Here is a 27,616-nt window from a genome sequence, read left to right as displayed (position 1 = left end):
ACTGCACAGTATATACAGGTATCATTAGGTTGCACACCTGAAACGAATACAAGGTAATGCCAATTATATCTCAATTAAAAAAAGAAGTAAATCCTGTACGACATCCATCACAGCACAACTCCTGCTTCATCTTTCTCTTGAAACGACCCCTTCACCCATTCCCGGTTCCTGGTCTGAGCTCTGCCTTCGCTCGCGCGCTGGGTGGCGGTGGGGCTGTCTGCACCCAAGGCCATCGACCAGCATGGCTGGCTTCTTCCGCGAGATGCCAGGAGCAGCCCCTGCGCTGTGACAACCAGAGATTGCAGATGTCCTGAGGAGCCACGTCGCCCCCTGGAGAGCCACAGCTCCGGCTCTTCTGGCTTCAAACGCCCGGCACCCACCACCGACCCAGTTCAGGAAGCCAACCAGCTGAGGACAGCGTGTGGCTATGGCGCAGGCTGCACTGCAGAGGGCTGTGCTCTCGCACCCGAGTAGTGCTGAGAACCCGTGAGCACGTTTGTTAGTCAACATCAAACGTTCTTATCCTAAGTTAATAACTGTAAAGAGTATATTTTCTGCTGCCTTACACGTTACAGACATGCTTGAAACATACTTCACTGAGAACCTTAAAGCGAAAAGAACTTATTACATTTGTGGAGAATGTCACTAGAAACCTAAGCTTGTCTGGAATGAACCCACCAGCCAACTCAGGCTACTGTGCACCCAAACTATTAAAAAAAGAAAAGAAAAAAGAAGACACCAGTAGGAAGGGCTCCTGGTGGCTAACTGGGCTGAAAAAAAAAGCAAAAAAAAAATAATAATAAGCAGAGCCTAGCAGCCAGTTCTGCCCAGGGCTCTCACTCAGACTACAATTCCGGGAGAAGCGCTGCCTGCACCGTGTCCGCCGCCCGCTCTGGGAGCAGAGCCCAGCAGAGCCCAGCAGAGCCCAGCAGAGCCCAGCAGAGCCCAGCAGAGCCCAGCAGAGCCCAGCAGAGCCGAGCTGAGCAGCCTGGCTGGAGGGCCTGGCGGCGGCCCGGTGCAGCACTGCGGAGCCGCCCCGCAGCAGCAGCGCTGTCACAGCCGAGCGGTGTCGCTCGGAGCTGTTTGCACTAATAAAGTTTCCTTCTTCCCCGCAACCCCGACTGGGGAGTCCTGTTGGCACTGAATTGGCACCTTCACCCCAGCACCTGCCCTTGCCTTCCGCCCTGGCCCCGCCTTCAATGTCAGCTCGAGGCCCCGCCCCGCCCCTCGCGCCCACCACGCCCCGCCCCTCGCGCCCACCACGCCCCGCCTCCCGCGCTCATCCGCGCCCCGGGCCCGCTCCGGCTTCCGCCCGAGGCCCCGCCCCCTTGTTCACCAGCGCCCCGAGGCCCCGCCCAAGCGTGAGGGCGGGCTGCGCGCGCCGGCGCCGGGGGCGTGGTCTCGGCCGCGCGCCCCGCGGCGTGTGCGGCGCGGTTGGCCGTTGGCGCGGCTTCGGCGGTTGTCTTGGAGAAGCAAGATGGCGGCGACGGCGGCCGCGGTGGTGGCGGAGGAGGACACGGAGCTGCGGGACCTGCTGGTGCAGACGCTGGAGGGCAGCGGGGTCCTGAACCGCATCAAGGTCGGCGGGAGGCCCGGCCGGGCCAGGCGTGGGGGAGCGTGGGCCGCAGGGCCTGTGCGGACGGCGGGCGTCACAAAGGGACCGGGCGCGCTGGGGCCGCCGGGCGGGCTCCGGGGTCCGGTCCGGGGGTGGGGGTGGGGGTGGGGGTGGGGACGGGGCGGGCGGGCTCGGGGTCCCCGGGCCCCAGGTCCCCGCCTGCTTCGAGCGGCGGGCTGCCGTCCGGGCGGTGCGTTGCTCGGGCCCCGCGTCTCAGGCGCCGCAGGACCAGCCGGTGTGACCGGAGGGAGGGGGGGAGCGGGTCCCGGGCTGGGCGCGGGGCGCTGGGGAGGGGCGACCCCGGGCCGCGCTCGTCCCGTCCCGGCCCCGAGCCTCGCTGCCGCCGGGGCGCTCGGGCTCCTCCGGCGCGGACGGGCCGGGGACTGGGGTCTGCGCCCTCCCGCCCTCCTGCGGGGACTGGGGAGCGGCCCCGTTAACACCCCCTTTCTTTTCAAGGCGGAGCTCCGGGCGGCCGTGTTCTTGGCGCTAGAGGAGCAAGAAAAAGTGGAGGTACGACGTCCGCACCCCGTGCTGGCCCGCCTGGCGGTGACCCCGGGTGGCTGCGACCGCCCGGAGCGCTGCTGGCTGCAGTGTAGACGGAGGGGGTGGGGGGGCGGGGTGCAGACGGGGTGCTTGGGAGCAGAGGGCTGCGCCTCTTTATTCTAGGAAACAGGCGGAAGTGTTATTTCGGCGCCGCGGGGGCTGGAGGCCAGCACCGACTCTTGATGGTCTGGACCAGTGGTTCTCAACCTTCCTAAGGCCGCGACCCATTAATGCAGTTCCTCATGTTGTGACCCAACCATAAAACTATTTTCGCCGCTACTTCATAACTGTCATGTTGCTACTGTGATGAATCGTCATGTAAATATCTGATCTGCAGGACGGTCTTAGACCGCCAAAGGGGTCGCGACCCACAGGTTGAGAACCGCTGCTCTAGAGCAAAGTCACCGGAGCCTGAGGGTTGCTGACGTCACTGAGTGGAGACGACCACCCTAGCAAGGCCCTTCCACCTCACTCTGTTTTTAAATCTTTATTGTTGAAAGTACTCATATGCCCCCTTTTCCCCATGGACCCCCTCCACCCGCCCCGCCCTATTGTCTGTGTCCGGGTGACGCACGTGTGCACACAAGGTCTTTGGTTGATCTCCCACCCCCCTCCCTCTGAGATTCCGCCGCACTCTGTTCCCTGCTTCCATGTCTCTGGTTCTGTTTTATTCATCAGTTTATTTTGTTCATTGGATTCCACACACGAGTGAGATCATGTGGTACTTGTCTTTCTCTGAGCGGCTTATTCACTCAGCACCGTCCTCTCCAGGCCTCTCCGTGCTGTCTCAGGGGGAGAGGTCCCCCTTCACGCTGCGTAGTGTCCCTGGTGTGACTGTACCACAGCTGCTCACCCACTCACCTGCTGGTGGGCACGTGGGCCGTGTCCAGGTCTCAGCCGTTGTGACCTGTGCTGCTGTGAGCACAGGGCGCACACATTCTTCCTGAGTGGTGCTTCCGGTTTCTTGGGATAGATTCCTAGAAGTGGGATCCCTGGGTCAGAAGGAAGTTCTGTATTTGATTGTTTGAGGGAACTCCAACCTGTTCTCCACAGGGGCTGCCCCCGTCTGCATTCCCACCAGCCGTGCTCGAGGGCTCCCTTTCTCCACATCCTTGCCAGCACTTGTCATTTGTTGATTTGTTGGTGGTAGCCATTCCGACAGGTGTGAGATGGTACCGCATTGTCGTTTTAATGTGCATCTCTCTGAGCATCAGTGACTTTGAGCATGTTTTCATGTCTCTTGGCCACCTGTGTGTCCTGGAGAAGTGTCCATTCAGGTCCTCTGTCCGCGTTTTGATTGGATGTTTGCCTTCCTTTTGTTGAGTTGTCTGAGTCCCTGTGTATTTGGAGATGAACCCTTATCTGACGTATCGTTGCCACATCTGTTTCCCATGCAGCTTCCACCTGACTCCTGACCGACACCTGTGTCTCTGGGGGAGCACGGGGGCGTCAGGCCCTCTCGGTGTGTCCTCCCCGAGACGGCTCCCTGTGCCCACGCACCTGTGCCTGCCTCCTCCCGCCAGTGGGGAGGCTCTGCCGGCTGCACAGCGGCCTGCCCTGGCCTTGCCTTCGCGGCCGTCTCCGCTCTCCTTGCCCTCTGACAAGTTTTGAATGAACGTGTGTCTGACACTTGTTCTCATGCTCCAGGTCCCCTGTAACCCATGGGCACCTGTAAGTCCATCCCTCCTGCCCCGAGGCCATGTCTTTGCTGCGGTCAAGAAGAGTCCTCATTCGGTTTTTCTTGGCTCTGACCCATCAGCGTGACTGTGGCACTGGACGTTAATTCCTCTTTCCTTCCTGAAACTCTGACTTTTGGGAATGTTTCTGTGCTGTTTTCTCTTGGTTGCTCCTTGGGTCCGCGGCGTGACCGTTTTCCTGTTCACTCACGGAACCTCGGGGCGGTGTCCCAGAGCTGTCCTCTGTGCCTCTGCCCGAACCCTGACCACACCAGCAGCTGTGGCCCGGCTCTCCCGCCTGTGCCGCCCTCCTGAGCTTCCGACCTGTGTGTCCCACTGCCCGCTCGCCCGGCCTTACGTGCAAGGCTGTTCCTCAGCCAGAAATGTGCGAGGCCCTGCTCTTCCTCCCGCCGGCCGCCTGGCGCTCGGTTCTGTGCGGAGGCTGAGGAGGGCTCAGCCACTCGGCTTGGTTCGTCTCCAGGTTGCTGTGCCCTCCCTCCTCCTCTGCTGTCCCCGTCTTCCTGAAGCCCTTTCTCTGCATTGCTCCCAGTGGCTGTTCGTAGGACATGTTCGGTCTTGCGCTTCCATTTCTTTAAATATTTCAGTTGATCTTAAAATCTCCTACACTAGCCTATTGGGTGCCTTTGTGATCGTCACCCTCCTTGAGTTTTTGAGTTTTCTTAAAACTTGATTGAGGTCTAGCCCTGGCTGGTTTGGCTCAGTGGATGGATCGTCGGCCTGTGGACTGAAGAGTCCCAGGTTCAGTTCTGGTCAAAGCACAGGCCGGGGTTGCGGGCTCCATCCTCAGTAGGGGTTGTGCAAGAGGCAGCCGATCGATGATTCTCTCTTATCGTTGATGTTTCTGTCTCTCCCTGTCCCTTTCTCTCTGGAAAAAAAAATGATAATGACCATACCCATGACTTTGAAAAGTTTCCTCAAGCACCCGGCCAGCTGGCTAGTGGAGTGTAGTCCCCACACGGGAAAGTTGCCGGTTCAGTTCCCAGTCAGGGTGTGTACCGGATGCAGCTTACCGATGTTTCCCTCTCACTGATATTCCTCTGTCTTTCTCTCTCCCTCTCTAAAGTCAATAAAAACGTGCTTGGTGAGCGTTAAAGATAGAAAGGCTCCTCAAGCCCCTGCACACCCCCTTGGGTCCCCCACCGCACCTCCAGCCTGGGCCACCAGGGCCCTGACAACGAGGCCATGGGACTCGCCCAGCACAGACTCTCCTCGCTTGGTGTCTGGTCTGGCTCGTTCTCTCGGCATAAAGACTCGTTCACGGGGCCGCCGGTTTCCCTGTCATGTGGGGCTGTGTGGGCGTCTGCCCAGTCACTCACCTGTCGGTGACGTTGGGTTGTTGCCAGCTTTCAGCTCATAACCAAGCTGCGGGGGGCGTGTGCGTGCGTGTTGCTGGGACCTGCCCTGTCCTTGCTCTTGAGATCCCTCGGCGGGGGTCACATGGAGGCCTCTTCCCCTTTGTACAACGTGCCCGACAGGGCTTCCCTAGAGGGCCGCACCGTATGCCTGTAACTGCGCTCTGCGCGCATTAGCTCTGATGTGCTAGAAGTGTTTTGTTTATTTACTCAAATAAACGTCTAACGATAAAAATCAGTTGGCCTACGCACTACATAAAGTCATGTGACCTGCTGCAGGTGGACTGCAAATGGCAAGTGTGTAAGTAAAGTCCTGTTCACAGTGTGTCGTAAATGGTTGATGGCTAAGGTGACAGTATCAAAATTCATACAGTTGAAATAATAGTTGTTTTTATAAGTGTTATTTCACATGAGTATTTGAAGATCTGGCTTCTAAAGTACTTGAGTCAGCAATTAGTAAAACTTTAAAAATGACTATAAGTCTTCATATATGGCTTTGTTTTATTAACTTTGAGATATTACTCAATAGCACAAAGCAGTTCTTTTAGTGACCAATAGTCATGGAGTGGGATTAACCATAATTGTATGGGTGGCAATATTTTACTTACATCTTTGCCAAAAAGTTATACTTTAATCCACATTTTGTAGTAGTTGTCATCATAAACACGGCGCTTATAGTATTTTATTTTTTTTAACAGAACAAAACTCCTTTAGTCAACGAGAGCCTGAAAAAGTTTTTAAATACGAAAGATGGTAAGAGGTTCAGCCCTTCTTGTTTATTTTGTCTGTAAATTTTCAAATCGTGACTCTATTTGGGAGAAACCAGGGATTTCAGATCACTCTTTGGTGTCTGTGGTCCTTATTTCTTAAAAGGAGGTTTTACTGGACTGCTGTTAGTTGCTTTACTCCCCATTGGTCCGGGGATGAAGCCAGCTTTACTGTAAGAGGCAGAGCTGTGCCGTGAAGTGTCAGTGTCTCCCTGAGGGTTGCTGCCCGGCCCAGGGTCCCAGTGAGGCCTGGGGAGACCGGTTCCCATCACTTAATTGTGCGCGGCAAAGAGGAACCCTTGCTTAAACATGGAGAAACTTCCCTCCCTCACTGTCAGGAGGCTCAGGCGTGAAGGCCCGCTCACCGCTCACCGCTCACCGCCTCTCTTGCCCGCAGGCCGGCTGGTGGCTAGTCTGGTGGCAGAGTTTCTCCAGTTCTTTCATCTGGACTTCACCTTGGCCGTTTTCCAGCCTGAAGCTAGCACAGTAAGAATGGTTTTCACCTCACTTTGAAGCCTTTGACACGATGAGCTCATGAGCAGCTGAAAGTTAACACTGGCAGCTGTCGTGTCTTGCATGAAGATGTTGTTGTAGCTCCTGGTTTTCTTACGCGCCATCTGTCATCGAGCTGGCAGCGGGTCCGAGGGCCCCTGCTGCACTTCACTGGGAGGGAGTGTTGTGGTAAAGGCGACTTGCTCTGTTCGACTGTAGCTGTTAATGTGGAGACTGGTGCACGAAATAAAAAAGTAAATATCCCGACTCTTGCATTTTCTATATGCAGAATTCCAAATAGAAACTTGCTCATGTTGTGACATTGTATTTTATGTGTTTATGTCACACACGTGAGCAACTGTGCTTCCTGTGAAAAAAAGTATCATTAAACGGTGTGGGTGTTTGAGGCCTCGGTTCTGTTCAGTGAGTGCATATTTGGGAGTGAGCTCAGTGGGGGGACTGGGGCTCCATGGCCACCTTCAGCCCCCCCCCCCCACAAATACATATATGTAATTTTTAGAAATGGACATTTCATTCATTAGAAAAACAGTCTCTGAGTTTAGAAAGATGTCTAAGTTCTGAAAATATTTTTCTTTAAGCTCTGAGTAAATAGTCTTGTTATATATCTGTGCACTTATAGCTTGCTTGTACATCTTATTTCTTCCTAGTTTCAAGGTCTGGAAGGTCGAGAGAATTTGGCCCGGGACTTGGGGATCATTGAAGCGGAAGGCACTGTGGGCGGACCCTTGCTGTTGGAAGTGATCAGGCGCTGTCAGCAGAAGGAGAGAGGGCCCGCCCGTGGGGAAGTAAGTGTAGCCTGCGCTTCGCTACCTCCTGGCCAGTCACTGTGCCCCCTGCAGCCCCACCTTCCGTGCAGGGAGTCGGGGGAAAGTAAGAGACTTTTCCTTGGAAACAGACACACTCAGATCGGTTAAGTGCACGTTATAACGAAAACTGGAAGTGTGGGTGCCCTGAGGCCGCCGCCCTTGTTCTGTGGATGGATCCTGCTCCCCGCTGGCTAGTGTCACCTCCCGCTGGCTAGTGCTCACCATCCTTTCTGACTAGTGCTCACCTCCCACTGACTAGTGCTCACCTCCCACTGACTAGTGCTCACCTCCCACTGACTAGTGCTAACCATCCTTTCTGGCTAGTGCTCACCTCCCGGTTCTTCCGGGAAAGGGGTCTGAGAGCTCGGGGTGGGCATCCTGGAGCTCCCGCACAGGGCACTGCACAAGAAATGGCGAGAACACTCCAAGCATGAATCTTCTTAGTGTTTTTCAAACATAAAGGCTGAGTTACAGACTAGTTAAATTTTGAACTGAAAGGCTTTTTAAAACCAGATCTAAAATTATTTGAGCTATTGATTTTGCTTGTTTCTAGACATTTTCTAATTTCTGTGTGTTTGATAGCCATTACCTTAATGAGGTTAACGGTCTGATTCCTGTTTACGGAAGGGCACTGTCACAGACTAGACAGCATCTTAACCGTCCCCGGGAGCTGGCCGCAGGGGATGTGAGAGTGGAGGCTGCGGCCGTTCCTCCGTCTGGACAGCCTCAGAGTTTCTGCTAAAGCCTCTGAGAACCGCTCAGGCCGGCTGAGTGCTCCCTGCACGATAAATACTGTAGGTTCTTTTCACTAAAAGGGAAAATGTAAGAAAATTACGTGTAGTAGAAGGGTTGAGAGCTGTTCAAGATCAGATGCTTTCGTAAGAAAATGCACATTTAAATGGTTTGTGATTACAGAGGAAGTATACAATAACTGATTAGTTCCAAACATTCTGAGTAATAATTTTTAGTCAAAGGGGGCAGTGTGTTTCATGTTGAAATTTTGTTCAACTCAACCTTAACGTGAAAGCAGGGCGGGGGATGGGCAGGTGTGGAGGGAGGAGGGCGCCCGCAGCAGAACCGCCTCTGGGAGGGCACGGGCCTGGCCAGAGCACGGCTGTCCCCGCATGCGGGCCTGTGATCTCATTCATTCATAATCGTTTGACAAGGTTGGTGAGCGCTTATTACAGGATGGGCACTGCTGGCTGCTAGTGAACAAAAGAGACACACATTTAAGGCTCCCACTCTCCTGAGCCGCAGCCTGGAAGTGCTGGTGACAGCCCTCTTGGCTTCTGTGGCCTGACCTCTGTCTTGCTCTGTGCCACCCTCCCCTCCCCCCCGGGTGCACCTGATGCATGCATGGTGGTTGCCCACGTTCTCTCCCAGGTCTCTCTCCCTTCTGTGGTCACTGGGAATAGCCCGGACTCTGGAGCCAGACTGCTTAGCCTCACACCTGGCCCGGCCACGCCCTGTGGGTGGCCCCCTCAGCCACGTGCCTTAGGCTCCTCCCCGGGAACTGGAGGTGGCACCGGTTATGGTGAGGACTGAAGGCATCAGTGTGTGAAGCTCGGGGAACAGTGCTGGGCGTTGGCGACCGGACAACTGCTGGCCGACATTATCGTTACCGTCTCTGATTCTGTGGCCATTATTGTTGGGATGGCTCCCTAAGTCCCGCTCAGTCCTTGCCCCGGATCCACCCACCTGGTTACTCCACTAGAAGGCTGGACTCCTGGGGGAAAGTGTGACTCCATCCTCCTCCTCACCAAGTGAGAGCCACGGGACAGAAGTCCTGGTTCTGATCCTTCTGCCACACTCTCTGCTGGTGCTGGTTTTATCCCTCCGACGCCTTGCTTCAGCCCAGGGCTGCCTGCTGCTCCCTGAGGCGTCTGTCCTGCTGTGTGCCCGCTGGTTTAGAAGGCGTGGGGAGGAAGGGAGGGCTGCCCTTGAAGAGGGCGGTGCCCACCAGGGAGGGGCTGTGCGAGAAGGTTTCTTGAGACAAATGAAGCGGCAGCCAGTCCAGGGGGCAGAGCAGGTGTCTGCGGAGTCGGGCAGGACCAGGGGCGTCAGGCCGGGAGGGGGCCTCACGAAGCACAGGCTGATTGAGGAAATACTTGGCAGCTAATCTGAATCTAAGTGTGTTTCGCTTTTTAACATTAAAATTGGGAAAATCTAATGATATTTATGTTAATTAGGAAGAAATCAACATGCCAACACGTGGAGTAGTTTTAAATGCTGAAGTTCTGCGAAGTGTAATTAGTATATTTATGCCTTATGTGTAAATGTTTTAATTTTCACGGAATGTTTTAGGGTGCACTGGATCTGGCCGATGCGCATTCTCCACCACTGTCACCAGAAGGAAAGCTGAGCGCGCACACGGGCCCCAGTAAGGTGAGTCGGCGGCTCGGACGGGCTGGCCCGGCACGCCCCTCGGCTTCCTCCGTCTACGCGGCGCACTCCTGTGTAGTTCCTGCCACTGCTTGCTTCCTTTTGATGAAGCACCGAATTTTAAGCATTCATTATTTTGCTTTAATTGGTAGTTTTTTAAATTTTGTGTCATAGAAAGGAATATGCTATTAAATAAAAGTGTAGACTATTGGACTCATTGGGTACTTGGAACGTTCCTTCTTGTTTATAAGTTCCTAACTGGAGAAGGTTAGGCTCAGGAGTGTAGAGCGCTGTTAACTAGCGTGGCTGGGCGACAGTCTGGGATTGTCAGCCTGACGGGTGTTGATGTTAATGAGCCGTTTTGAGGATTCGTAAGGTCTGTGAGCTTGGGCCATATTGGTGTGTGGTTTCTGAGTGGTTGAAGTGAGGGCCCTGATTCAGGGGTTTGGTATCATAGAAAACGAACTGGGTGGACACTCGAGTTCACAGTCCAGGGTGTTTGTGCTAGTGGCAGGTGTGTCTGGGACGCGCTGGAGCAGAGCGCCCGCTGGGAGAACCTGACCCACCAGAGGGTGGGTTTGCACCGGGAGCATCTAGAGTGTTCCTGGGGCCGCCGGGCTGGTAGGTCCCCTGACCTTTCTGACTGGGGGCTGGGAGAGGGGGTGACACGCTGCCGAGCTGCCAGACGGCTGCTTGTCGGGGTCCGAGACGTGGGCTCTGGGGGGGCTCCTGCTGCTGTCGGCTGTGGTTGGTCCTTCCTGTCGTCTGAATGTAGAGATGGAAGGGATTGGACACGGGTTTCCAACCAGCAGAGGCCATTGTGCTGGCCTGCTCTGAGAGAGGGGCCTTCGAAGCTTTCCCTTGAGCTCAGGGCAAGTTCCAGAAGTCCCTCGGAGCGGAGCTGCCAGAGAGAAAAGCCTCCTTCAGAAGCTCTGCTTCCTGTGGGAATGCCTGGCTTTCGGGGTTAACATGGACACACAGTCCCACATCCTTACTAGCTATTTCGCAGTTCCCTTTTGTAAGTAATTACTTTTAAAGCAAATTAGCAAGACTAACCTTTCACAGAAGGTATGTCTTCAAGATAAAGAGTTCATGTCTGTCTTGCCTGTTCTCATTCTCTTTATAGAAACTGCTTTAGGAGTTAGGATTATGGTGAGAATCGGACGCTAAGTCAGCCAGGAAGTGTTGCTCTAAACCAGCGATGTTCCCCCTGTGAGCCGCCAGCGCGATTCCGCAGTGCAGGGTGGGCGCCAGCCTCTTGCCCGCAGACTCAAATCTGAATGACGGCCGACGCAGCACGGCCGTCCCGTGTGACCGAGTCTAAATGGCCCAGGGTTAGGGGCCAGGTTGGCAGACTGTCTGTGTGCTGCAGTTTTAGTGATTCGTCCGTGGGGGCCACGAGGGGAAAGGTTGAAAATCGCTGCTCTACACAGCCCCAGAGGAGTGATGGGGTTTCTGAGGTTGATCAGAGAAGAGACCTGCGGGGCCCTCACTCCTCCACCTTCTGACTGTTTTCCGTGGAGCCTCTGGCCTCCGTCGCCCCACAGGGAAACGCCGCAGCTCGTCTCTGCGGGGCCTGGGCTCAGGTGACTCCCGTGGTCCTCACGGGTCTAGGTTTGGATGCCAATACTTAGGTCACCCTTTCCTCGCCGGCGTCCTTCTTTCTCTCAGTGCCTGAGCCATCAGGGGCTCTAGAAGGGCCTCTGCCTGCTGTCGCCCTCCTCTGAGAGCCGAGGAGCCCCAGGGACTCTGGGACGGGTGGCCCAGTGCAGGCTCCCGCCAGGCCTGGGGGCCTGCTTTGTGCGCCTGAGCAGGGCGGCGGGGCCAGCGGCCTGAAAGGAAGCTGCTCAGGAGTTCGAGCCTGGCTGCTCCGCGCTGCTCTGTGCGCCCGGAAGAGGCCTGTCCACGCGGAGGGAGGCCTGTCCACGCGGAGGGCGGGCTTGACCAGTCACTGTTGGGCAGGGTGTTTAAACATGAGTTGAACCCCTTGAGTAAGAAAAGACTAAAGAAGTGGGTTTCCTAAAGGAACATATTAATATCTCCATTTTAAGGAAATTTTCTAATAGGAATCCTTTTTAGTTTGTTTATGAATTAGTTTATTTTGAAAGGTTTATACTTTGTGGTAAAACGTCGTTTTATTCTCATGCTCAGATACCAAGGTATAAAGGACAAGGTAAGAAGAAGACAAGCGGGCGGAAGTCTGGTGCCAAGGTAACACGCAGGCGGGCGGAGGGACAGCAGCCCATTGCGCGGGGTCACCTCCTTTTTTGAAATGTCACCCTCTTTTATCTGCAGTCAGACGTGATATAGTCGCGGTGGCATAAAACAAGAAGTAATTGACTTTCAGTTTTATCCAGGTGAAAGTCATATGTTATATTTTTAAACTGTGCTGTCAGTTTTATTTTGAGGATTTTTTGTTTTTTGGCAACAAAAAAAGTTGAAAATACTTATTTTTTGAATGGATGACCATGTACATATTCTTTACATGATTTTTATCTGAGGTCAGTAGAACATCGCACTACTTTTTGAGACATTCCTATCGGTAAATCAAAGGTGAAACTTAGTTCCTTCGGATGTTTGGTGTGCACAGCTGTGACCCCGCGCATGGGGCTCAGCCTCAGCCCCGAGAGGAGGGCGGAGCCCCCGCGCTCAGTGCCCGCTGCTGGCGCTGCGTCCTCCCCAAAGACCACAAACGGCCCAAGCCCGGACGCTGGCCCCTTTTAAATGTTAACTGTTAGCGGTCCGAGAAGCAGTGCCAGTCGGTCAGTTCGTACACGTGTGAGAAGAAGCTGTCCTCTCTAACGGTGCCGCGTGTGGCGCTCAGAGTCCAGGGCAGCTTGGTTGAAGGAGAGATTCCCCAGGACTCGCTGTGCCGGCTGCCTTAGTTCTGCCGGCTCAGGGGCGAATTCCTGCCTTTTGTTCACACTATTTTTATGCCTTTCCGTATGAGATGTTTCCACATGTTATTCACAAGCATGTCTGAACATTTGCATAGAGAAACTCACATGTTGGGTGCTCTGGGGAGACAGTGAATATGGTCCCCTCTTAGCAGTAAATGGTTCACAGGGGAGTTGGGGAGTGAGACGTTAAGAACATCAACCAGCGTGTTTTCATAGCCGCCTTTAGCCAGTGTCTCGGACTGAAGAGCATGTCATGGAACCACACTTGTAGCACCTTGTTGGTGTCGTGGGTTTGAAGAAGTGGGTCCATGGGAACAGCACGTGGAGGGGGACACATGGCACGCTGGGTCGTGGAGCAGCCTGGGGCCGAGGGGGACTGAAGAGCCTGTGCGCCCGGCCCTGTAGCCCTGAGCCCCAGGTGCTGCCTCCGTCACTCTGAACCCTGCTTCCCTCTGCGTCCCTGGCCTTGTGTGGAGCCGCGTTAGAAGTCTGGGCCCAGCACCGTTTCCAGCGCATCGATGTCCTCCGCCCGTCATCCCTCTGCTTCCCGCCCTGCCTTGTGCATGCAGTAGGTCCCCACCCTTAACCCAACCCCTCCATCCTAACCTCTTACTAGCTCCACACCAAGCTGCATGCGGGTGTCATGGCGCGTGGACACAGCTGGCCGCCAGGGGGCGCCGTTCGCATGCAGCCGGGCAGCACTTCCCACAGGCAAAGCCAAGAGTCGCCCTGCTGGTCCATGACCAGCTTGTGCAGGACCCAGAGTGGAGCCGCCAGAGAGCCCAGGGCACCCGGGCTCCCAGCCAGGCCTGCGGGGGTGCCTCGTGGCTTCTGTCGTGAGAAGGCCCGAGGTCCTGTTACAGATGGACTTGTAAAAAGTCCTTCCCTGTACGTAGAACTGATGGGCACTTATAGTGTGGGCCTGTCAGTGCAGAGCAAACCTAAGGCTTTGACCCAATGGAACTTGGGTCAGATGAAAGTTGTATTTTTGGGTTTTGTTATTGCGGGTCAGGAAAGGGTGGGCAGATGGTGAGTGGGGGGCGTTCTTCAGTGCGTGCACATTCTGCAGTTGACGCTGGCACTGACCCCGCGTGTTCCCTGTTCACTGTGAGCCGCTCTGTCGCCCGAAGGGAGATTACAGCAGCCTGTGTGGCTCTACTCACTGGGTTTTTACCACTCAGTTGGGAAAACGGAATATTAGATGGTTTTGTTTTTAATACTTAGAATAAGATGCTTTTTACCTTCACATAAAATATAAAAGATCAGCCTTTTTATAATCAGTTTTCAAGTGTTTTTAAACTTGTGTCTCGAGGTATTTTTTGCTTCAAAAAAGGACCATTTCTTAAATCATTGCTCCTTTTTTTTTTTTAAATTCTGGAATAAGCCCAGCATCACGTTTAGGGCCATGATGTGTGTGTGTGCGTGTGCGTGCATGTGTGTGCGTGTGTGTGTGTTTGGGGGGGGATGTTTCTGTGTCTATTACAGACACCTCAGTTTTCTAGATAAACCAAGCATTATCGTTCCCTTCACACTCACACACACACACACACACACACACACACACCCCACACACCCGTTCTGAATGCAGGAGCACACATAGTGGGCAGTGTGCTCAGCACTCAGCCTGGCCAGCTGTCCACTCCTGGCTGCTTCAGACCCAAGCCCTGACATCTGGGCACTACTGTCCTCTGGACCCAGAGCAGCTGGCTCTTTAGGGCTGAGCGTGGAGCAGCTGTGCGGGCCGTCCAGTCTGGTTTCAAGGCCAGAGCGCTGGCTCCGTGCACCTGCAGGAGGTCCGGCTTGCGAAGGGAGCATGGAAATAGGTCTTCTCCAGGACCACTGGGCTTCTAGAAAGGGGTGGGTTTCTGTGATTCTAGAATAACAGTGTTTACTTTCTCTGTGCATGAATTAAACTTAGGGGTGTGTGTGTGTGAGAGAGAGACAGACAGACAGACAGACACGTATAGACAGACAGCTGTAGTAAAATTTCCTAATTTATTAGTAAGTCTCAGGTCAGAAACTGCCTTTGGTGGGTTTGGGGAAGGAAGCTGGGGGATAAGGCATGGGCAGGAAGAGAATTTGCATGAATTTTTTAAACTTGGAAAACTATTTGGCTTTAATGTTTCTCTGTTGAGCAGTTCAGATTAAGCCTTTAGTTTGGAAAAACTTTTTTTTCTAGTTCATAAGACATTTCTCGTAATCAAGTGTTTGGTTATTGTTAACCAGGCATGTCTAAGGGCAAAAAGAAATCGATGAAGGACAGAATCATGTTAGGTTGTGAGGATCAGCGCCAACTGGAGACAGAGGAATACGTGCTGTTGCGTGCAGGCTGGGACAGGAGGGAGCGCGCTGAGAGCCTTGAGCATTGGTGTGGACGCTCAGGGGCCGGCCGGTGTGGACGCTCGGGGGCCGGCCCGTGTGGACACTCGGGGGCCGGCCCGTGTGGACGCTCGGGGGCCGGCCGGTGTGGACGCTCGGGGGCCGGCCGGTGTGGACGCTCGGGGGCCGGCCGGTGTGGACGCTCGGGGGCCGGCCCGTGTGGACGCTCGGGGGCCGGCCCGTGTGGACGCTCGGGGGCCGGCCGGTGTGGACGCTCGGGGGCCGGCCGGTGTGGACGCTCGGGGGCCGGCCCGTGTGGACGCTCGGGGGCCGGCCCGTGTGGACGCACAGGGGCTGGCCCGTGTGGACGCTCAGGGGCTGGCTGCAGGTGCCATGGACCTGGAGGTGCGGCGGGGCGCCCTCTGAGGTCTGAGTGGAGGCCAGGGCTGCACTGGGGCAGATCTCCACTTTAGACCCGGCATGCAGCGACGGCCTCCACGTTGGTGTGCCGGGTGCTGGGCCTGGGCGGAACGTGCTGTGTTCACTTTGTTGTGATACTTGGTTCATTTGTGTGAACTAACCTTCCTTTGCTTTCACGCTGGGAACATTGCTTACAGTAATTTACGGAGCAGGGATAGAAGTGTAAGAGGAAATTGGAAAGTCGTTTCTAAATGGAGTAGGCATAGCCAAGGGTTCCTTTAGGGCAGCGGTTCTCAACCTTCCTCATGCCACGACCCTTTAATACAGTTCCTCATGTTGTGGTGACCCCCAACCATAAAATTATTTTCATTGCTACCTCATAACTGTAATTTTGCTACTGTTATGAGTCGTCATGTAAATACCTGATATGCAGGATGTATTTTCATTGTTACAAATTGAACATAATGAAAGCATAGTGATTAATCACAAAAACAATATGTAATTATAGATGTGTTTTCCGATGGTCTTAGGCGAGCCCTGTGAAAGGGTTGTTCGACCCCCAAAGGGGTCGCGATCCACAGGCTGAGAACCGCTGCGTTAGGGGGTGAGGAGTGGTGTCCCCATTTCTGGATGCTGGAGGCCTGGGGCCAGCGGGCTGCAGTTGCTCTGGACCTCCCCGCGTTCACTGCAAGCCCCTCCCACCGCCCCTCAGGGCCTCTTGCACTCATTCCCAGGGGGTTGCAGTTGTTCAGGACTCTATGATTGACCAAGGAGACCTGTCCCCCTGTCTTTTTCTAGAAGGCCGGCAGTGGTGCTAGTCAGAGCGATACGAGCATCTCCTCGTCAGAATCAAAGAGCAGAAGCGGTCTTCACTTCCTGGCCCAGGAGACAAAAATGGGATCTCTCCTAAGCAACAAGAGCCTGGACGTCAAAGACAAGCCTGGCCTCTGTCCGCAGGACGATGACCTGGACGGAGATTCTTTCTTTGACGACCCCATTCCTAAACCCGAAAAAACGTACGGTTGGTGAGTCGACTCTTTTGGGTTATCAGGATAGAGGCTTACAAGGAACTTTCTCAGCGCTGTATGTGCAGTTAAGAACAGTGAGCGGCTAAAGGCTCATACTTAGACACACGAGTCCGATTTGTGTGATCAGAGCCTTTGATGTGGTAATGCGTCCAGAGTGAGGAAGCCTAGGTGTTCCCGACTCCCGCAGCAGGGGGTCCTGAGCCTCACGTGTGCCAGCCACGGTCGGAGCTGCAGGGTGCAGGCGCCATATGGGCACAGCCCTGCCCCTCTGCTCTGAGGGAGACTGGACGCTGGAGCTGAGCAGCAGAGTGGCTGGGTTCCCAGGCATTGTCTCAGGTCCTGGCCACCAAGTTGCAGGCCTGGGCGCAGGTCTCCAGGCACAGAGTGGCGGGGTCCTCCGCCCCGGAAGAGGTGACGGGAATGGTGAGAAGGAGGAGACAGGCCGTGACCTGAATGGGAGCGTAAGGATGTGCTCAGAGAGCAGTGGCTCCCAGGGAAGTCCCGGGTTTCCAGGCTGAGCACCGGGAAGGCAGAAACCGCCCTTTACTGAGCTGAGGGCTGGGGCGGGCAGGGCGGGCCACAGGTGTGAGCCAGGGGACAGGAGAGGGCTCCGTTTCCACTTGCTGGGTTGGGAAGATGGTCATGGGAAAGGTGAGATGGGTGAGGGCCCGGTGAGGGGAGCTCTGGCTGGATGCGCGTTAGGGACTCCGCCGTGGGTAGCAGGGAAAGCTGGGCGCCTGCCGGGGTCACCAGGCCGTGGGCACTGCAGCATCTCCAGGTCAGCCCGGGGAGGAGCCAGCGGGCAGGGACCTGAGCCTGGAGCAGGAGGCTGGCCAAGCAGCGGCATTTAGCGCTGAAAACCTGCCTCTGTGTGCAGCAGCCTGGAGGCCGAGGGTGGCCTTGACAGCTGGTTTAGTCAGATGGCGGCATTGGGGCCGTGCTGATGGGTCCGAGTGGCTCAGGAAGGCTGTCGGTGGTGAATACTTTGTTCATGAGTTTTATAGGAGGGTGCAGAGGAATGGGTGGGGCTGGAGGGCGGGGTGTGGGGTTAGGACATTAGAGCGGGAAGATGAACAGCATGCATGTACTAGTATGTGGATGAGAACGGTCCTGAGTTTTTTGTTTGTTAATCCTCACCTGAGGATATTTTCCCATTGATTTTTAGAGAGAGTGGGAGGAAGGGAGAGAGAGAGACAGCGATGTGAGAGAGACACATCGATTGGTTGCCTCTGCACGTGCCCTGACCAAGGCATGGGATGGAGCCTGAAACCCAGGTATGTGCCCTCGACTGGAATCAAACCCACGGCTCTTTAGTCCACTCGCTCTATCCACTGAGCCAAACCGGCCAGAGCGAGAACAGTCCAATTTTCAAGAGGGAAGTTCGTGATGTCGGGGACAGGGTTTCTGGAGAGCTGCACTTGATTGCCCAGGGCCTCCGTCTGCGCTGGGAGGGTGGGTGTGATGGTAGGAGAGCTTCTGAGAGAATCACAAACAGTGATGAGGAGGAGCAAGGGGATGTCACACAGAGTTGGGGGAGGGGTGAGCGGTGCCTCCTCGCCCTCTGGTGCTGTGCATTCTGTGTTCTTCATGTCGTGTGAGATCTGCTGGTGCTGCTCTGTGCCTGGACAGAGGCCAGAGTGCATTGACTGCGCTTGTTTCCTGTTAGGAGAAATGACCCTGGGAAGCCAGGAGGGAGCCTCACCTCGCTCGCCGACGCCCCATCCTTGAAGAGTGGACTCAGCTCCCTGCCGGGAGCCCCCTCCTTGAAAGACTCAGAAGGTGAGTCCTGGCTGCAGATGTGGCACTGGATGCTGTATTTCTCCCTAGCTCACTACAGAGCATTTGATCATTGCTTATTTTTTTCAGAAAAATGTATGTAAAATCATAAAAACAGCCCATAATGTTACCATTCAGAGATAGATTCTGTTAATATGGAGTTCTATCTGTTGATTTTTTAAGATATGGTCTGTATTCCGCTTTTCTTATGCTATCAAAATACTATTAGTTGACATTTTAGCTGTCTATTGTGATATCCTATCTAATAAAAGAGAACCGTGGTAATTAGCGTACGACCGCTACCCTTCCCATTGGCTAATCAGGGCGATATGCAAATTAAATGCCAGCCAAGATGGCGGCCGTCAGCCAGGCAGCTGGAAGCGAACATGAGGCTTGCTTGCTTCAGTGACACAAGACTCCAACGTTCCCCGCCTGCCTTGCCGGCCTCTGAGCTTGCAGTTTGAAACATTGTAACAAATATAGAAGCTAAACAAAACCCCAGAAACCTGCTTTCAGCTGGCCCGGGATCTCAGAGCTGGAGTTGATACAGTGTTTCGATTATAGAACCCAAACAAACCAGATACCAGCTTTCAGCAGCAGAGGCCTCAGAGCTGGAGCCAGAGCTAAAGCTGGCCCAGAATTTAAAAAAAAAAAGGAAAAAAGGAGCGGTTGGGAGCTTCAGTCACCCGCCAGCCTGAAAACAGCCCTAAGCCCCTCACCCAGGCTGGCCAGGCACCCCAGTGGGGACCCCCACCCTGATCCAGGACACCCTTCAGGGCAAACCAGCCAGCCCCACCCATGCACCAGGCCTCTATCCTCTATAGTAAAAGGGTATTATGCCTCCCAGCACCAGGATCAGCGGAGCCGAGAGGCCTCCCGGCACCAAGATCAGCATGACAGGGGGCAGCGCCCAAACCCCCTGATCGCCCTGTGGCTCTGTGTGACAGGGGGCGGGGCCACAACCTCTCTATCCGCCCTGCTTTGTTCGTGACAGGGGAAGGCGCCCCAACCCCCTGATTAGCCCTGCTCTGTGCCTGATGCGGGGAGCTCCCCAACCCCCTGATCGCCCTGCGGCTCTGTGTGTGACAGGCTGCGGTGCCCCTGCCCCCTGATCGGCCCTGCTCTGTGTGTGACAGGGTGCGGCGTCCCAACCCCCTGATCGGCCCTGCTCTGTGTGTGACAGGTTGCGGCGCCCCAACCCCCTGATCTGCCCTGCTCTGTGTGTGACGGAGCGGTGCCCCAACTCCCCTATCGGCCCTACTCTGTGAGTGACAGGGGGGAGCTCCCCAACTCCCTGATCGGCCCTGCTCTGTGCGTGATGGGGGAGCTCCCCAACCCCCTGATTGACCCTGCTCTGTGCATGACAGGGTACGGAGCCCCAACCCCCCTGATGGGCCCTGCTCTGTGAGTGACGGGGCAGCGCCCCAACCCCCTGATTGGCCCTGCTCTGTGCGTGACAGGGGGTGGCACTGCCATCTCCCCATCGACCCTGCCTTGAGTGTGACAGGGGGCGGTGCCCCAAACCCACAATCAGCCCTACCCTTAGTGTGACAGGGTGGCATCGCAACCTCCTGATCCACCCTGCTCTGTGCATGACGGGGTGGCGCCCCAACTCCCCAATCGGCCCTGCTCTGAGCCTGACCAGGGGCTGCACCTAGGTATTGGGCCTGCCCTCTGCCACCTGGGAGCAGGCCTAAGCCAGCAGGTCGTTATCTCCCGAGGGGTCCCAGACTGCGAGAGGGCACAGGCCGGGCTGAGGGACCCCCCTTCCCCCTGAGTGCACAAATTTTTGTGCACCGGGCCTCTAGTCCTATATAATAAAAGCCTAATATGCTAAGTGTCTGGTCGTCCATTCAACCAAAGTGTAATATGCTAATGATATGCTAAGGCTGCTCAACTGCTCGCTATAACGTGCCCTGACTACCAGGGGGCAGACAGTTGACCAGTCGCTATAACGTGCACTGACCACCAGGGGTCAGACACTCTGACCGGTAGGTTATCTTGCTTCTGGGGTCTGGCCAATTGGGACTGAGTGACATGGGCCTGACATGCCCTGGAGCCCTCCCGTGGCCCCTCTCTGGTTGGCCAACCTCCTGTGTCCCTCCCCCACCCAGATCGTGCACTGGTGGGGTCCCTTGGCCAGGCCTGTGCCCTCTTGCAATCTGGGACCCCCTTGGGGGATGTTGGAGAGCCGGTTTTGGCTCGATCCCGCAGGCCAGGCCGAGGGACTCCACAGGTGCATGAATTTGTGCACCGGGCCTCTAGTAGAGGTATATTTTAAACCATCTCTCTTGGACATTTAGATTGACTTGAGTAAGATTTAATTAAATTCATTTTAAACATGTGTCTTGTAGATTGTTTGGTGCCACAGTGATCATCTCAGGGTGTGAGGGGGATTTGGACCTGGTGTGTCCCGTACATCAGGGACAGGGCCTGCAGTGCAGGGAATGCCGGGCTGCCCACACATTCCACCCTGCCCCACCCACCTGCCTCACATGTTGCAAGCCCCAGCGCTCAGACACGGAGCTGTGGGGATGAGCTTGGGCCCTACGTCACAGGGGACAGAGGGTTTAATCAGCACAGTGTTAAGAGTATAACTGGGCCTCTTCCGAGCGAGTTTTCTAAAAAGTGGGTGAGCTCTGTGTGAGGGAATCCACTGTGATGTGCACAGTTTTGCATTCCATGGTACAGCTGTAGGGTGTCCCAGGACATGAGATGTTCTGTGGTTCTCCTACCCATCTGGTCAGCTGGCCATGGACCTGAGACTGTGGCCCCGTCCCTGCCCTTCCTCCTCTTTCCCATGGTCATTGTCACCTTCAGTGAAGGGGCCCAGATGTCAGAATGGGTTACTCTTTTTTTTTCTTTCTTTTTCACCCATTTATCTACCCACTCACCCATGCATTCATCCACTCATCCATCCATCCATCCTTCCATCCATCCATCCCGGGTCACTCTTTTTTTAATATACATATATTTTTATTGATTTCAGAGAGGAATGGAGAGGGGGAGAGAGAAATATCAATGATGATAATCATTGATTGTCTGCCTCTTGCACATCTTTTACTGGGGATCAAGCCCGCAACCCACACTGAAATTGAAACTGAGACCCTTCAGTCTGCAGGCCAATGCTCTATGCACTGAGCCACACCAGCTAGGCGGGTCACCCTTAATGCTGATTAGGAAGGAATGGTTTAGAGAGAACATTGAGGGCTAAGGGCTGAAGAAGTCAAACCAGGGAGAGGTAGTCCGGTTGGGAAATGAAATAGCGATTGAATCGATGCAAAATGTAGAGGCCAAGGGGAACGATACGACAGAATGACTCGTCTGTGCAGTCACCCCAGAGGGTGCCATCCTATATAATAAAACCCTCATATGCAAATTGACCAAACGGGGGAACAACCGGTTGCTATGGTGAGCACTGCCCCTCGAGAGGAAGGCGACAGGTGGTGGGAGTGGAGCTGGCCAGCAGGCGGTACCAGGCCACCAGCCAAGGTGTGTGCCAGCGGGGGCTCCCGATCGCCCTGCCCACCAGTCACCCCACAGATGGCCCTGATCGCCGGCCCGGGCTAGGGACCCTGCCCTACATATTGGGAACAGTCTCTTAGATTTTAAAATTAAGGCCTGGCAAGGCTACTCTAACACTGAAAAAACAGGATGATGTAGCGATGACCAGCATGGACTCTGGCTTGCACATTCTGTGGTCAGCCCTGATTCTGACACTTACAACTGTGTCACAAAGCCAATTACTTAACTTCTCTCTGCTCCAGTTTTTCCACCCGTAAGATGGGGAAAATGGTACCACTGCCTCAGAAGGATCATGTTATGTACTGCTTTTTATAATCAGGGCAAAAAAATGTAGCTGCCCGTACAACAGCAAGATGCCTTTGGCCTGTATGAAAAGTATGGTTACTGGTGCATGCAGCATCCAGGACTGCGAGAGGGATGTCCGACTGCTGGTTTAGGCCCGACATCCCCCGAGGGGTCCCGGATTGTGAGAGGGTGCAGGCCGGGCTGAGGGACCGCCTCCCTCCCCCCCACACGAATTTCATGCACCGGGCCTCTGGTAAGAAAGAAGTGGCAAAAAACACTGCGAGGCTCAAGTTATAGCAAAGAGCTGCATCAGCAGTCCTTAGACAGTGCCATTTTCTTCTAGTTGAGTAAGCTTCTGTTGTAAAGAAGCCCGTATTCTGGGGGCAGAAATGATGGGCATGTTTAAGAAATGGTTGCATTCTAAACGTTGATTTAATGCAGATGTATTTTCCTGTTCACAGGCAAAAGGGGGAACGCGGTTCTGAAAGATCTGAAGGTGGTGAACGATAAAGTCGCATCTCTTGGATTAGGTAACTTGACAACCAGTTCAGTGTGGATTGCTCGGAGGCTAAGTGACTGGATGTGGGCAGCCTGCGTGAGCTCCTCTGGAGTGCATGCTGGCCTGGCCCGCCGTGCCTGGGCTCACTCCACGGGCCGGGGAGCCTAGCAGCAGCCACGACAGGCTCAGCTGACTCTTCTGCCACTCGAAGTGTGCAGGGCGTTCACGCCCACCTCCCGCCAGAATGCAGCCACACCTGAGCCTGTCGTGGCCTAGGCCTGCAGCTCTCCGACATCCCCCGAGGGGTCCCGGATTGCAAGGGGCACAGGCCAGGCCGAGGGACCCCACCAGTGCATGCTCGGGGCTGGGGAGGGACCGCGAGAGGACTCCAGGGCGTGTCCGGGCTCATGTTGCCCAGTTCTGATCAGCTAGACCCCAGCAGCAACCTAACCCCGGTCGGAGCATCTGCCCCCTGGTGGTTAGAGCATGTCATAGCGACTGGTCGAACAAACGGTCGGACACTTAGCATATTAGGCTTTCATTATATAGGATAACATGTATCTCTCCCTAAACTTACCAGGGGCTGGAGAAGATGATGACTATGTGGATGACTTCAATAGGTAAGAAAAACAGTTGGACAACAAGATCCACATTGTAAGCACTTTCTGGACACAGGAAAGGGACAGGATCACAATGGTGCTTGCTTTAGTGGGCGTGGTCCCTGTTCAGAGTCACGGGGTGGGGGTGGGGGTTGATCCAGAGCTGCAGGTGGCCTGGAAGCCTGGGTAGATTCCGCATCAGGATGTGCGTGTCCAGGAAACTCAGGAGAATGAGTGGACGTAGCTGAAGAGCTGAGTCCAGCACCAGGCCTCCCTAGGATGAGGGCCCTCCCCCCTCCCCCTCCCCCTCCTCTCCCCTCATCTCCACTCCCCCTCCCCCCTCCTGGCCTCTTGGGAACTGCCCACATCTGCCTGAAACACGTGGCCCTCACATGATCTTTCTGACTCGGGTGACGTGTACATGGGGTAACGGGAGTTGGTCAGTCATTCATCTGGACGTGGCATTTGCTGTGGATATGATTAGAAATGTTAAATCAGAGGCTGCGAGTCTCGTGTACGCGCAGAGTCTTCTCTCCCAGGGAGAAGTTGTGTCTGTGACTGAGTGATGGGTGAGGTTTTGGGCTGCTTTTTTGAGAGGCAGCTTGGACCTTACTTTTCTCGTCTGTCCAGTTGACTGGCCCTGCTGCCTCGCAAGTGTTTTTTTTTTTTTAATATATTTTACTGATTTTTCACAGAGAGGAAGGGAGAGGGAGAGTTAGAAACATGGATGAGAGAGACATCGATCAGCTGCCTCCTGCACACCCCCCACTGGGGATGTGCCCGCAACCCAGGTACATGCCCTTGACCGAATCGAACCCGGGACCCTTGAGTCTGCAGGCTGATGCTCTATCCACTGAGCCACACCGGTCAGGACTCGCGAGTGGTTTTCAGGGTCAGGTAGATCGTGGGCGAAGCTGGTGGGCTGTGCTCTGTTTGAGGGTGAGAGTGAGTGTTGAAGAGGCTGCGGCCGCAGTGACCGGCCCTGCTCTTCTCTGTCCCTGGACCAGCACCAGCCACCGCTCGGAGAGGAGCGAGCTGAGCATCGGCGAGGAGATCGAGGAGGACCTGTCCGCGGAGCTGGACGAGGCCAACACCAGCGACAAGGTCGGGCGGAGCGTGGCGGCGCGGGCCTGGGGCTCCTCGGGTCACGTGCAGCTCTAGGCACTCACCAGATGAGCGGGACAGCTGGGAATGGTGGGAAATGGGTGGCAGGTGGACCTGGTTCAGGTCTGGAGAGAACCTTTAGTGAGGCTGTGAGCTGGTTCTGCTGTCACCCCTCTGTCACTGAGGAGGTGCTCTGGGGGCCGGTGTTACCGGGCCTCACTGCTGGGGGCTCCGTGGCCCAGGGGTCAGGGCTGGGTCGGACCGGCCCTTGGGGCGTGGGCAGTCGGTGCAGGAGGAGCCGTGCTCAGAGGACACCACGCAGGTTGGTGCAAGCGAGCCTGTGAGAGCAGGGGGCGCAGCTGGGGCTGCCTGTGGTGTCAGGCTCTGCACAGCAGGGCAGGGGCCACACCCAGGGGAGACGGCGCAGCGGAAGTGGAGCCCGGGCAGAACTGGGGGTCTCTATTGGGTTCCACATTGAGCCTTCGATTAGGCAGAGAGCAGGATGCACAAGATGTGTGAGGTGGCGTCTCGGGATCGCATGTTGGTGCCAAGAGAGCTGTGGGCATCTCTCGTGAGCCTGCCTTCCCCACGAGCATGCCCTCTGAGCGCCGTGACCTTTGCCCTCAGCGCCGTGACCTTTTCTTAGGATTGCAGCGGGAGGCCTTGGGGCGAGGGAGGCAGCATTTGCAGTGAAGACAACACTTCTGCACCGCAAACCTGGGCTTGCGCTCGCCCTGCCTGCCCTGCTTTCTCAGCGAGCTCTCCGGCCGTTCACCTGTCAGCTCAGCGCCTGTGCGCACGGGTTTCAGAGCAGGAGGAAGGGCGGGCGAGGGGGCTGCTGGGCAGCAGTGGGGGCCCGAGGTGATCTCGCGGTGCAGCACCGTGTTTAAAGGGATCTGTGACTGCGTGCTGACTGACGCTCATCTGTCCTCTGTCTGAACCACAGCTCGACGACCTGACGCAGGACCTGACCCTGTCGCAGCTCAGCAACGTCGCCGACTACCTGGAAGATGTCACCTTCACCTGAGGGAGGAGCGTCCCCACCGCCAAGGACAGACGGAGTCTCCCACCACCTCCGTCTCCCAGGCCGTCCTGGCTGGAGTCTGCTCTGCTGGTGCCTTGTGTTTCAGAACGACTGCAGAGATTTTTAGAAATTACTTTTCATTACACTAAACAGAACCCTCCCTCGGAGCCCTCGCGTGGGAGATTTCCGTCTTAATCTGGTTACCTGCCCGTTTCACTCAGAAATGAATTCGGCTGAGATGCCTGACAGGAGCGCACCGTGAACATAGCAGCGTTAGAGCAAAGCGAAGGTGTCAGTAACGCTGCAGGCCCCGGGCTCGCGGGCTCGCGTGGCCTTGGTCTTCTAGGTCCCGCGTGGTTGGTGCGGGCGGGGCTGCAGTCGTGGCAGAAGGATCGGCCTCCAGAGCCCAGCCCTGGGTGAGACGCTTCCGTCCGGGAGGTGCTGTGGCAGTGCTCGGGGGTGCTGCTAGCTCTTCCTCCTAAAGAGCGGGGTGTGGGGGTTCGTTGGTGCGGTTGTCATGGCGGCGGCGCGTCGCTGCTGTGTCCACGCGAGAAGCCATCCTCGCAGGCCCTCTGAGAGCTCAGTTACCCTCTGTGACCCCGTCTGGAAACTTTAACTTCCAAGGCACATCTGGACCAGCAGCGGGGCTCCCGTCGGGCCTGTGTGTGACTATGGGGTCCAGATGGGATGGGGTCCAGATGTCCAGGGGCAGCTTCCTGCCGCCATCCCACTGTCACCTTGGTGTTTACAGGGGCCACTGAGGCCCACGGTACTGACTGGCACGGTTGGGAGTGACGCGTGCCTGTTCGTATAATTATAAGTGAAGCTGTGATTGCATGGTCAGTTTTGTACTTTTTTATTTCAATTAAATGATGGCTTTTACTAAAAGTCACTTTACCAGTAAGAGGAGAACTTAATTCATTGACCTCAGTAGGGGGCAGACTCCATGGTCAGTGTGTGCTGTTCTCATTTTATCTCAGCCTCACGGTCACAGGAGCACTGGCGGCCCTGACGTGGGAAGGGAAGTGGTAGCGTGAGGATCAGGTTGTAGAACGTTGGAATTGGCATCTGTAAATTCAGGTGACACTGAGCCATAAACGCCAGCAGGAGCTAGGACAGCACATGGGCCGGCAGCCTGGACGCGCTGTCCTGCCCTCTGAATGTGGGGCTGTCCACACGGCGTGGTCGGCGCTGCGTGAAGACGCGGCTGTCGCTGGCGTCCTGGTGCCGCCACTGGTGCGCTTCCCCACGTCTGTGCCGTCGCCGCGAAGCTTCCGTCTGTCCGCCCTCAGGAGCCAGGTGACCTGTTAGTTCCCTGCTTGGTGGGGGCTGGACCTCGGTATCATGGAAGGGCCGCAGGAGATGGCTTTTACCGTGGGAGGACCGTTTGGACAGTTGACCTGAAATGTGTCCCTGTGACCAGAGAGTCGGACCTTCAGTCATCTTGGGGGGATGGAGAGAGAACGCCAAACACGGAACTGCTTTCTCATCAGCTTCCATTGTAAATACTCCGCTGTGAAAAGTGTTATTTCCATGTGTGTGCTTCGATGGGACAGGGTTTGAGTGTGCTTAGTGTGTGTGTGTGAAGTGCATAGTGAAATACCCGTGAAATACATCTTCATGGTAAAACCTGTATTTTACAGGGGGGTTTTCCAAATGCTAGCTCTCATTTTATTGGCGGTGACACGAGTGAATAAAAAGCTCACATCTTTCATACTTGGTGTTGTGTGCCAGTCTCGTGTCATCTGGGCCCCTCCTGGCTCCCCTGCAGCCCCAGCACCCGGCCTGTTGGGCGTGCCCGTCCCCCAGAACTGTGCCCCCCAGAACCCTGCCTGGCTGGCTCCTTTCCCTCTTGTTCTCAGAAGCTCCGGCCTGGAGGGGTTTCCTCCCAGCCTGCCCCTGTCACGGGTCCCCGTGTACCTTACTCCCCTGGCCCCTGTCTGATGGGGCTGTTTCTGGTCCAGAAGCTCCACTGGCGCGGGGGCAGTTCTGAACCCCTGGTGGTTGAATAGCATCCGCCCAGCAGGCTCTAAGCCAGCGGTTCTCAACCTGTGGGTCGCGACCCCTGAAAATACATCCTGCATATCAGATATTTACGTGACGATTCATAGCAGTAACAAAATTACAGTTACAAAGTAGCGACGAAAATAATTTTATGGTTGGGGGTCACCACAACATGAGGAGCTGTATTAAAGGGTCACGGCCTTAGGAAGGTTGAGAGTGTAAGTGCTGGCTGGGGCCTGGGGCAGCTGTCCTCACCCTGACCCGAGCGAGGCCGGGCTCGCGGTTCAGTGAAGGGCCCACCAGGCAGGTTGGAACATTGCTCTCAAGTGTGGCGGCCCGCTCCCAAGTTCCCGCAGGGTAGAGGTGGCGAGGGATTGAAGAAACACAAGAGACCGGGGTTTAGGAGGGCTGGCACAAGGCACCAGCAACTTTATTTTTTACACACACTGTTTTATAGC

General features: G+C 55.5%; 1 protein-coding gene across 5 annotated transcripts; it reads left to right on the top strand.

Annotated features, from left to right (window-relative positions):
• Positions 1–1,382: 1,382 nt before the first annotated feature.
• Positions 1,383–26,870, top strand: CEP43 (centrosomal protein 43). 5 transcript variants are annotated; one of them, XR_009453338.1, is made up of 14 exons: positions 1,384–1,579; positions 2,072–2,125; positions 5,906–5,960; positions 6,372–6,460; positions 7,135–7,272; positions 9,598–9,678; positions 11,827–11,886; positions 16,113–16,339; positions 18,009–18,121; positions 22,390–22,458; positions 23,008–23,047; positions 24,034–24,130; positions 25,077–26,316; positions 26,356–26,870. XR_009453338.1 is itself a non-coding variant. In XM_059699858.1 (13 exons), the coding sequence occupies exons 1-13, from the start codon at positions 1,478–1,480 to the stop codon at positions 25,155–25,157; spliced, it is 1,206 nt and encodes a 401-aa protein (XP_059555841.1). In that variant the 5' UTR covers positions 1,384–1,477; the 3' UTR covers positions 25,158–26,870. The 5 variants fall into 5 exon arrangements, 4 of the variants coding, with proteins under 4 accessions (XP_059555843.1, XP_059555844.1, XP_059555841.1 ...); XM_059699858.1 differs by having other exon boundaries at positions 25,077–26,870; XM_059699860.1 differs by lacking the exon at positions 22,390–22,458 and having other exon boundaries at positions 1,383–1,579; positions 25,077–26,870.
• Positions 26,871–27,616: the final 746 nt, after the last annotated feature.

Source organism: Myotis daubentonii, chromosome 6, assembly GCF_963259705.1.
Source record: "Myotis daubentonii chromosome 6, mMyoDau2.1, whole genome shotgun sequence".
Taxonomy (NCBI): Eukaryota; Metazoa; Chordata; class Mammalia; order Chiroptera; family Vespertilionidae; genus Myotis; species Myotis daubentonii.
This window is presented reverse-complemented; position numbering and strand designations above follow the sequence as displayed.

Coding starts and splice junctions, on each gene's coding strand:
- CEP43 (XM_059699858.1), top strand. CDS start 1,478: ATGGCGGCGACGGCGGCCGCGGTGGTGGCGGAGGAGGACACGGAGCTG. Junction 16,340..18,008: donor CCCGAAAAAACGTACGGTTG/GTGAGTCGACTC, acceptor GTTTCCTGTTAG/GAGAAATGACCCTGGGAAGC. Junction 23,048..24,033: donor TATGTGGATGACTTCAATAG/GTAAGAAAAACA, acceptor TCCCTGGACCAG/CACCAGCCACCGCTCGGAGA.